We start from the raw sequence: 12,078 nt of genomic DNA, 5'->3' as shown, positions 1-12,078 counted from the left end.
AAAAATTTAACATTTATTTTTTAGTTGTAACTGAACACAATATCTTCATTTCATCTATCCATTTTTATGTGGTGCTGAGGATCGAACCCAGGGCCTTGCATGTGCTAGGCAAGCAATCAATCGCTGAGCCACAATCCCAGCCCCTAAAACAGACTTTTAAAACATAATTTACAGTTTATAATAGTTATAATCTGGATTTGGATGCTGTAGAGCAAATGCCTTCAAATCATATTTTGATAATAATATACTGTTTTAAAATTTTTTCCCATGGTAAATGAATTATATGCAAGTTGTTTAAATTTCCTTCATTTTCAGTCTGAAATTTTTATAGGAATGAAGTTACATGATCCATAGTACAGTTATAAAGATTGTTTCAGGCATTCCATGTATGTCTCAATATAAATTATTTTATCAAAAGCAGAGACTTAACAATAAAACAAGTTTATCATAAACAGTGAGAGACTTAATTGGGTTGTGGCTATCACAGTGTTTACCAAACACAACACATTATTTTCTCTTACTACCTGGGCTTTGCCATTTTATAGTTGTGCATAAAAATACCAAAACAGCAGTACCTTGACTGATATATTTACATATCTAGATTGTGCTCTTAATGAAAGGATAAGTGAAATATTAAAAACATTGATTATATAATGAAACTGAAAGTGTTTATAGAGGCTGAGGAGTCACTATTATGAGAGCTGGAGACCCAGGAAAGTCAGTAATGTTACTTCCAGTCTGGGTCAGAAGGCCTGAGAACCAGGAGTGGCAGTTATCTAAACTCAGTCCAAAGGCAGGAAAAAACAGATGTGTCAGTTCAGGCAGCCAGATAGAGAGGGAGAAAAATTAACTTTCTCCACCTTCATGATGTATTCAGGCTCTCAGTGGATTGTTTAATGCCCACTGGGGAGAGCAATCTGCTTTACCCACTCCACCAATTCAAATGCCATTCTCTTCTCCAAACTTCCTTGTAGACACATCCAGAAATAATGTTTTAACCAGATATTTTGACATCCTGTGGCATAGTCAAGTTGACACATAATTATACCTGATATGGTCCAGAGGGAAACAAATCAGATATAATTATTCTTTTTATATTTATGCAATGTTAAAATTACCATTTTACCATTACCAGTTATATCCTTTAGAATCTTTTGTGAAGCCTATATATGGAATCTATATCTCAGTTACTTAAATTAAAAGTGCATTCTAGTGAAGATAATAAAAGGCAATCTGTAGGTACTCAGTAAATTTATAGTAAGAATTAATTGCCATGAGTGTATGATCATTGTTTTATAACTTTCTTTAAATATCTTGAAATCTTGGATTTTTCTGTAGTACTTTGTTCATAGCTTTAATCATGGTTAGCATCTACATATAAACTTTTTTAAGTTACCAAATTTTTACATCCATGTTTTTTCTGGTTATATTAAGTGGGTAGGCCAATTTTAGAACTTACTTGCTTTTGAATTAGCTATTTAATCCTTTTCTGGTTATACCATTTTAATTTTATTCTTCATTTTATTATGTTCATGATTAATGCTAAAGAGTGTAGATGTGATTTACACAATTACTTAACTGTATTTTACTACTTGATTTTAATGCATTTGAGAAACCAGTAGACTATTAGAACTTCAGAAATCTTGTCAGTTCCATATTACATTTATCAGGTAATTTGAATGCCATGTACATTTTGATTTATTTAAAAGCTAAAATGATTCAGTTGATTTTGGGGTAAAAAGCTGAAATGAAAATCAAGAAATTTTCACAGAATTGTCCTATACATTCTGATGCTAATTTTAAAACTGTAAAACTCTTAGGAGGAAAATTAGTTCATAAACTTAAAAACAGAGATGTCATTTCTACTGGGAGTATGTCACTCATTCCTGCAATTCTTCAGATACCTTTGCAGGACATTTTTTAAAGAAACCTAAGGAATCTAACTGAATCCTGGAAGAGAAAAACATGCAACAAAGACTAAATTAAAAAAAAATAGAGCTGGTAAATAATATATGCGTGACTTTTAAAAAAACTATTTTTGTGGGAGACTATTAAGATATTAAGATGACTATCAAATTTTATCTTTTTGTTATAAAGCATTACAAAATTGACATAGGTGCAAGTTGTACAAGAAAAGATGATTTAATAAAGGGTTTCAAACTGTGAATAAACTCAAACATAAGTAATACATACATATATTATTATAAAATAAATTCTGATATTATACAAACATAGCAGTGAAAACTTGGCATTGACAATGACATTGTCTTTGCACGTTTCTTTCTCTACATTTACATATACAAATATTTACTTGTACAAATATTTAGGGTTTTTTTTAACAAAATAATCAAACTGAAAGTAATCATTCATTTATTTATTCTTTAAACAAATATTTATCAGGTGTCCACAACATAGTAGATACTTTTGAGCTAGAGGTGGGAAAAGTTTCTGTTTTCATATTATTTATATTCTAGGGGGTGGAAACAGCGAAACAGCAGAGTATTTTAACAAAAAAAAAAAACAATAGTATATTAGAAGATGATAGGTACTATGGAGAAATATAAAATGAATGAGATTGGAGGGATGGTATTTGTTTATATAGGGTAACCAGGAAAAGGCCTTATTGTTAAGACAACACTTGAGCAGAGAGTTGAAGGTAGCAAACCATGCAGTTTTCTTAGAGACCAGTGGTCCATACTAAGGGAGTATTAAGTAAAGAGCCCCAAAGCAGAATTTGCTTGACTTTTTAAAGTTACAACAAAGAGACTGGTTTGCTAATGCAAAGGGTCAAGGGCAGAAGCAAGTAGATTCCTTGGGGAGCTATTGCTGTAGTCCAGATAAGAGCTGATAGTGGGTAAGACTGGAAAAGGGAGCATTAGTAAGTAATGATTAAATTCTGGATATATTATGTAAGTTTTCCCAGAAGACGTTATTGACTTTATGGAGATATGAGAGAAGTAAAGTATATATCAATGGAAAGACAGAGTTGTGGTCTGCTGAGCTGGGTATGACTACAGAAAGAGAACTGAGATGGAGATTTTTTATTTTGTGGCAGCTGGAGTTTGACATATCATTTAGAAATTCAAATATGGACTGTTTTTTATCAGTTGGATAATGATTTTGGATATTTCAGGACAAATCTTAGATTGAGAAATTTGTGAATTACTAACATATAGCTGTTATTTAAATCATAATCTAAATGAAATTACTTAGGGAGTACAGAGAATAAAAAAAGGAAGCAAATAATCTGAACCTGAGAACATTCCAAAAGAAAGTGAAAAGATAAAAAAGAATAGCAAGATGATCTGATAAGGAAGAACAATGTCTTTTTATTTAGCAATATATTGTGTAAATCTGTTCATGGGTTTTCATGTGTGTGTGTGTATGTATGTGTGTATAGATATGTATGTATTACACACGTATAAACATATACACACATATGTAATTTTATATACTGCAGATATTCCATGAAATAAATGAACTACATTCTATTTAGCCTCTCCTGTTGTGATTTATATTTATTTTAAATGTTTTCCTCTGACTTTTATAGTTTTCATTTTATCCAATTTCATAATACATCTGAGTTTATTTTTGTTTATGATTTGAGAAATAGCTCTAATTTAATATTTTTCTGAATGCTGTTTATGAATAGTCAGTAGTTTCCCACAATAATATGAAATGGCTCCCTCTGCATACATTGTATTTATGGAATATATTTTAGTTCCTTAATATATTTATTCTTATAATAGTTCCATACATTTTTAATCAATCATTTGTTGGAAGCTTTGAAGTCTGGAAAAGCAAGTCTCACAAATTTCTTATTTTTCAGAATTTTCTTAGTTAATCTCATACATTTGTTCTTGAAAATTAATTTTAGAATCAGATTGTTATGATCCATAAAAACCTGTTGAAATTTTGATTGGCAGGAATTGAATTTATAATCAGTGTTGAGATTATAACATCATTGTGATTTAAGTTTTCCTTTTGTAACATAAATATCCCTCCATTAATCTGCTTCTTATCTCGCCCAGTATTAGTTTGTTTTATTCCCAAGAATTTTACTTTTTCCATTTATATATGAAATATTTATTGGGTGCCTGCCATATGTTAATCACTGGTGGTAAATAGTAGCTTTAATAGGAAAAGGAAGGAAGAAAGAGAATAACCGTAATTTATGTAAGGAAGAACATAACCCTACCTTTAGCCTCCTCACTTTCATCAGTTCAAGTCAGGAAACATACCTGAAGTAAGACCATCCTTTATGATCCTCCATTTTTCCTGTGATAACTAAGTGTGTTCCATGTGGTACTGTACCCCTGCTGGGTCCTATGCTGTACCATCTGGAAATGAAGGGATTCCATGTGTCTCCAGAGGTCTTCTCTTCTTCACCAGAAGTAAGAATTTGGACTTGGAAAGTCCAGAACACTCTATCATTCCTTTGGAAAAATTCCCTCCCTTCTCTTCCTATTGTTATAACACTCCTTGCTTCACTATTGTCTTCCTAGGGACTCAGAAAAGTAATCCTATCATGCCTCTTATCCCTGTGCATGTCAGCCACCACCCCAATTCTCGTAGTTCATCCCTTATTTTCAGGATGCTAATCAGATGAATCTGTATATGCCCTTTATTTTGTCTGTGTTTTCTACTTCTCTCCAATTCCAAAGTCCTTCTACTACAGCCTCTAGAATTCATTCATTGGGTTAGTTACCAAAATTGTCTTTATCTGTGGCAGCATCTCTGAAAGGCTGCTTATTTTCTTTTGTAACCCCAGCCTAAAGAAGAATATTTCCATACCTTCAAGACAGAAGATTTTTCTGTTTCAGGTCTCTGTATGGGATAATCACCTTCTCACTCCTCATTGCTACTTTTTTGGCAGCATTTGTTATCTAAAGTTGTCTAAGAAATCACCCCCAAAACTCAATGGTTTACAGCTTATAGTTAGAAATAATTTAATAAAATGAAATGGCTTATATCTTACAGCTAGAGATAATTATTATATCTCAGTAGTTTTCTATGGGTCAAGAATTTGGAAACCACTTGGCTATAGGGTTCTTATGTTATTTTTTTTTTCTGCAAATGATATACACCTTCCAGTATAATGTATTTTCAGCAGTACTATACATTTTAATCTGATGTTAAGTAATATATTTTTTTGTCGAAGTTTTCTTTAGTTTTTTGCTCCAGGAGAATCTCTCTATTTTCAGGCAAGTAGACATGTTTTTGTTTTTTTTTCTCCCTCCCATAACAGCCCAAGGTGAATTACAGAGCAATTGATGGTTCACTAAATATAGCTTTTATTATAAATTCGTTATTTTTCTTATTTTGTTTGTTTTAGTAAAATTTGTTTCATGTTTGCAATAAGTGATTTGTCATCTCCTGTTTTCCAGTGTTAGAAGCTTGCTTCCTTTTCTTTCTTTCTTTCTTTCTTTCTTTCTTTCTTTCTTTCTTTCTTTCTTTCTTTCTTTCTTTCTTTGTATTTGGTTTAGATATTAGAATAAGTTGGGAAATTGCTAGTCAATTAATTTGAATTGTTAAGATATTATGTTCTGTTTTTGGAGAGCATATATTGTTTGTTGGAAGCTTAGGTTTTTTGTTTGTTTGTTTTTTGTTTTATTAAATCACCCCCTCATACAGTCGTCCCTTGGTTTCTGCAGGGATTTGGTTCAGAGACTCCTATAGAAGCTACCAAAATCTGCAGATGCTCAATATCCTTCTATAAAACAGCATAACAGTTGCATATGATCTTCATATATCATCCCTTACAGGTTACATATAATGACTAATAAAATATTAATGTCATGTATATAGTTGGTATAGTATATTGTTTAAGGAACAATGGCATGAAAAAGAAGTCACCACATGTTTAGTACAGATTCATTTTTTCAAGTGTGTGTGTGTGTGTATGTGTGTGTGTGTAGATATTTTTTAATTGGCTGTTGGATATAGAGCACAGGGATATAGAGAGTTCACTGTTCTCTTGGCTTGATTCGTCATTTAATTTTAGTCTCTGTTCAAACATCAGGTCCTTAAGGAACTTGTATTATTTAGGAGAGAATTATTCGACCACTGTTGTATATGGGTGTTCCTATGTTATTGTTTCCTTTATCCCCGGTATTTTGCCTCTTAATAGAATCATCATCATCATCATCTGTTTATTTCAGTGTGTTATACAAAATTTGCTATATTCTAAGGGTGCTAATAGGTTCAGAACCAAAGTAATAACGACTTAAACAAGACAGAGTGATATTTCTGTTTCAGTCCACAAGTAGATAATTGGAGTTGATATGGAAGCTGTCTACCAACACAAATCTTCTAAGAACCAGGATTCTGCTTTTCTGTTGTTCCATTCTCCTAGTCAGCCTACCACCATAACATATTCAGGGGAAAAAAAATGAAGTTGAAAGGAATGGGGAGAGTACTGGGGAAAGAGGATCACCCCCCAATAAGCATATGACCTAGAGTTTATTTACACACATCATTACTGTCCACACCCAGTTAATCAAAATTTTTTCTTGTAGCTATTATAGTAGCTTCATGGGATACTGAGAATTTCAGTCTTTAGTATGGACAGTTGGGTTATCTGTTACTACAAGGAACAAGGATAGGATGGATGTGGGGATGAAAAATTAGCAGTTTTATTGGTTGGTACTTTTTCTCTAACCACTGTGAATAAAATAGCATGCTCTCATCTCTCCAGCCCCTTACTCTTTACAGTAAATTTTGCTGTAGTAATACTTTGATTTAGCAATAATCGTGTCTCCTAATTAAATCATAAAAGTTAAATCACTGTTTCAAATCATCTTGGAAATAGAAATAACCCAGAGTTCCTAGGACCTAGATAGGCTTCAAGGGTTCGGAGTCTTATGCAGTTATAAGTGAAATTATTTGTGAATATGCATTGATATAGCTTGGTAATTAAAAGCATGGGTCTCAGAGTCAGACTTCCAGATTTAAATTTTAGGTCTGTCTGTCCTGTGCTAGATGTGTAAATTAGGCAGTTTTCTTAACTTGCGTGTGCTGAGTTTCCCTATCTGAAACATGAAAATAATTGTGTCCCTACTTTATAGAATTGCTTCAGGGACTATAGAAGTTAATACATTTAAAGTATTTATAAGAGTGTCTCACAATATTAAGTTCTATATAAATAGTAGTGTGCTTAATATTTATATTCTGGGGGGTGTCCAATTTTCAAATGATTAACAGTAGAGGCTATTATAAATTCTAATTTAATACCTGAAAAAAACTGCTTTCACTGATATCTGAACTGCATGAAATTTAAACTTTGGGAATGGGGATGTAGTTCAGAGGTAGAACACTTGGGTAGCATGAACAGGGCCCTGAGTTCAATCCCCAGCCCATAATATAAATGAATGAAATGACTTTAAACTTTCTTTTAATCAAAACTCATTTGATCTTTCATAATGAAGAAGTTTATTTAGTGAACTCTACCTCAACTACACTTTCTTTTAAAGAATTTCCTTGTTTTCAAATTTAATTCTATTTTATTTTTTAACCTAATAGTAATTTATATTTATGTTTGTCCCAATTTTCTTTTAATTGTCATAGTTTTTATGAAATTCAAATCTATTTTCCAGGCTTTAAGAAATTGGTCACTTTAAGATATTGGTCTTTTTTTTTTTTTTTTCCTTTTTAAAGATCCTGAGGAACTGATAGTTCTAAGTGAGGGATTTGAACATAGCAAGTTGAATGTGTAATAATTCCGAATTGGGGTGTTCAATATGTGATTAAGCAAGAACATGTACTTTTCTGCAAAGTGATCATAGTAGCAAAAAAAAAAAAAATCATGCTTCAGTATTTTTAGGAATGAATTCATATTATCCTAAATAAATTGACAAATGTCAAAATCAGATTACAATAAATGTCCAGTATTTCATGAGTAATCTCCAACAGTTACACCAAATTTGCATTTTAAATTCTTGCACTAAATCTTACAGAAATATTTTTGTCAAATTGGTTGGTATTGGACCTGGAGCTTAAACACAAAGCAGCTGTTTTTGAGCAAATACCATTTTCATTACATTAATGTGCTTCCAGTTAACAAACTGGAATGAACTGTTAAACATCACCACTTCCATGTTTAACTGCTATTTGACTTTCTCAGTGAATGATTTGCTTTCTTAATAGATTATTTACTTTAACTAAAAGAGGAAGAATTTTATGTAAGTATCCATATTTTTACCCCATCTGCAGAATGTATGCAAGAAAAGTGGGGATTTCCAATGTGCCATTATTTAAAGGAAGAGAGGTGGTGCTGTGGTCGTAATGCCAGAATGTCAGCCTGTTTGGTATGTTTGTATTTTTTTCCTAGAATAAGAAGTTTACCCATAAGCTGTAAAATTTATTATTTTTAGCTAATATCATGAATTAAATTCTGAAGTTTCTAGAGCATCAACATTAATGCTTTTATATATTATAAATTATGAGAAAATTGTTTGTTCTTCATGACTTGTCATAACATGTTTACATATAATTATTATGTGAAATGTACCAAATACCAAGTCTTAAACACAGAATCAATTCAGTACTTTATACTTAGCCATTTAGTGTCTTCATGTTTGTTTACAAAAGTCTTTTGGTCTTCTAAATTTTTATGGAATGGGAAAAATATTACTGTACCTGGGACATGAAATAACTATGTAGTTAAATAAAAACTATTTTGCTTAACTAGACTAGCATACTTAGATATAGAACACTATAACACATGTGGCCTTTCTTCAGGATGCAATGTTGTTTTATACAGGAACCATTTAAATGGTGTAAGTGGATCTTTTTTGTCATCAGAAATTTAAAATATCACAGTTATATGGGATGACTAAATCTAGAGATCTAAATAACATGAGGACTATAATATTAACACTATTGTATTATATACAGAACATTTCTTAAGTAAGGTTTTTCTAAGAGTAGGGTTTCAATGGTAACTGAGTTGGGTATGTTATATTACTTTTCTGCAATAATCATTTCACTATATATGTGTGTTTGTCAGAACATTATATTGCATGCCTTAAATTTATACAATAAATTTTTACATTAAGTATAGTTGATTAGATAATCTGTTTTAGTGACTAGCCATAGGATAATTCTTTTAAGGCCCATTGTCTCTATGATGGTTACTTAGCAACATAAGAAGTAATATACCAATCTTCTAGGTTATATATCCTAAAATTATCTTAGAATTCTATTTACATTCTAATAATTATTTTCCTGTGTAACCCTACCAGAAATACTTTTCTGGAAAATCATCTTATTTCTTTATTTTAGGTTTAAATGATACTTGTTCAGAATCTTAGATATTAGATAACAGGTCATCTTGGAATGATATAGTTCCTGGAATGCTGACAGCCAGGCTTATTTATACTCTACAGGAAAATACTGAAATAGGCTTTTTTAGGAAGTATGACTATCTTAAGACCAAATACTTGAAGATCCTGGCATCAGGTATTTTATAATGAAACAGTATAAATCTAGTCCTTTATGGAAAGGCCCACAATCTATTCCTCACATGTAAGCACAATGTATTAATCAGGTTTATGGTATCCCCATTATAATGAACAAAATAAACCATCAAAAATCACTAGATGTCTTAAGGAAAGTCCCACATTGAAAAACAGACATCAAGGGCTGTAGCTGTAGCTCAGTGCAGAGCTGTTGCCTAGCATGTGTAAAGTACTGCATTCAATCCTCAGCACCACATAAAAAATAATCAAATCAAATAAAGGCATGCTGTCCATCTACAACTACAAAGAACAGGAATAATTTTATAGAAATAAACATTCAAAGAACTAAAGAAAGAAATTTTAAAGAATAAATCCTATACATATAGAATTTGCAGACCATGATGCTCTTAAGTTTTCCTGACCACTGTCACTTTCTGACAGAATTCAACTCCATTACAACCCTTGCTCACCTTGACTACTACTTTTTTTTTTTTTTAATTCCATAGTAACTTGGGAAAGATTAAGGAATATTTCTTTGGGTACATGTTTCCTACATAAATGACCTTTTCAAAAAATATTCAAATATTTAAGGGTTATTAAAAAGGTGCCTTTGTAGGGACACTTATAAATAAAGTTCCTAGCCAGAAATAAAATTTTAATTCAATTAGAACAACCTCATCAGCATTTATTAAGCCTAGTATAACTGCAAAAATATTTTAGATTAGAATGAAAGGAACACTTTATATATTTTCTTTATTACTTCTGCTGATTGCCCAAAAACAATATTAATGTTTACTAGAAACTTTTTATTACCTATCTGATTATCTTCTAATTATGTAGTCAAAATTTATCATTTGTATTTATAAAATAAGCTCATCAGTACCAAGTTGTTCTCCATTGTATTTTTTTTTAAAGAGAGAGAGAGAGAATTTTTTAATATTTATTTTTCAGTTCTCAGAGGACACAACATCTTTGTTTGTGTGTGGTGCTGAGGATCGAACAGGGCCGCACGCATGCCAGGCGAGCGATCTACCGCTTGAACCACATCCCCAGCCTTCTCCATTGTATTTTAATTTTATTGACACCAAATAGTTTCTTTTTGAAAATTCTTCTGTTTCTTTGGCCTTTAGAAAATTCCATAACAAATATTTAATCTTAAAATTACCACAACTAATGCCATAAATGAAAACTCATTGTATCTTCAGTAATAAATCTATTCTGAGCCAGTTGCTGTTTAGCTTCTTGGGGAAATTATCTAATAAAAATCTGCTGTCTTCATAACTTTCTGTTTGGCTCTAAATATTCAATGAGGGTGCCCTTCATGTAAGTTTCAAGTATTGGATTATGAGTATTTATTAGAAATGTGAGGAACATTTTGTAAAATTGCTTTAGATCAACTATAAATATAATCCAATATGTATAAAATTGTAAAAATATATGTTACAGTACTTTCTCTTCTGACTCTTGATTATATGTATATATGCAGACTAAAAATAAAAATAATTTTCTAAAATAAGCTATCCACTATAATGTGTTCATTTTTGTTTTCTGAAAGATAAAATTATACAATCATTAAAAATTATAAGAGGGCTGAGGTTGTGGCTCAATGGTAGAGCACTTGCTTAGCATGTGTGAGGCACCGGGCTCAATTCTCAATACCACATATAAATGAATAAAGTCCATTGACAAATAAGAAAATATTTTTTAAAAATTATAAGAAATATGTTAAAATATGTAAATACATCTGTGTTTCTCTATATATACATACTACCAGCTTTGGATTTAGTTGATTGTTAATTACACTAAACATGAGTCAAGACCATTTTGTTTCATTTCTTTTCTATTTTCTAGTTCCTTCTGAAATTCAAGATGTATAATTGGAGCATATATGTGTTTATGTTCATGACACATACCCATTATAAATTAGTATTAAATTATATAAGTATACTAGTTAACATTTTTAATATTAAATATTTTAATTGTGTTGACTTACATTTTTATCACTGAATTCATCTTTCCAAATATTACTTTTACAAAACCTTATACAGTGTGTTTATAACTTTATAAATCTTATGCTTTTATAAATCTTAAAAAGTAAGACTAAATATATCAAAAGTCTTTGTCTTGTTTTTTCTCCTTAAAGGCATTGGAGCGGGTTGCACTTGGCCAAGGGGTAAGTGAGAATGTTTACTTAAATTCAACTTATGAACACTGTAGTTTTTCTCTTGAGCTCTCTTCATACTTGACCTGCTGATGAACTTAAAACTGGATGGATTTTCATAAATATCACCTCCTGGTATTACCACAGGGTATTCATATCTATACATTTCTTTACATTTGCTTTACATGTGAACTTTCAAAAACTAAATTGAACTTTTAGGAAGATTGCCCCATTGTTCTCTATACTAACCTCTGATTTCTTCATATTAAATTATATGGCCTATAAATATTTCTGGAGACATAATGTTGCCAACTGACCAGGAATTTATAGCCTTAGTTCAAGCAAAGATAAACAAGGTATAACATTCAGTGTATTCTTTATCTGTAATACAAAACAAAGATATCATTTGGTTGATATTTTTTTTCATTCACTCAGTCATTAGTTGCAACAGCCAAATGG

The 12,078-nt window shown here is 31.2% G+C and overlaps 1 protein-coding gene across 4 annotated transcripts in view; it reads left to right on the top strand.

The window, feature by feature from the left end:
* Positions 1 to 12,078, top strand: part of Mettl25 (methyltransferase like 25) — a 107,226-nt gene that overhangs the window by 46,780 nt on the left and 48,368 nt on the right. For all 4 annotated transcript variants that reach the window (XM_026391428.2, XM_026391424.2, XM_026391427.2 and 1 more), the window contains 2 exons: positions 8,212 to 8,306; positions 11,602 to 11,631. In XM_026391428.2, the coding sequence (XP_026247213.2) occupies positions 8,212 to 8,306; positions 11,602 to 11,631 (125 nt within the window). The remainder of the gene's footprint in view (positions 1 to 8,211; positions 8,307 to 11,601; positions 11,632 to 12,078) is intronic.

The sequence above is a fragment of the Urocitellus parryii genome, chromosome 5 (genome assembly GCF_045843805.1).
Source record: "Urocitellus parryii isolate mUroPar1 chromosome 5, mUroPar1.hap1, whole genome shotgun sequence".
NCBI classification, from domain to species: Eukaryota; Metazoa; Chordata; class Mammalia; order Rodentia; family Sciuridae; genus Urocitellus; species Urocitellus parryii.
Note: the sequence above shows the minus strand (reverse complement) of the source record. Positions and strands in the feature narration are given on the sequence as shown.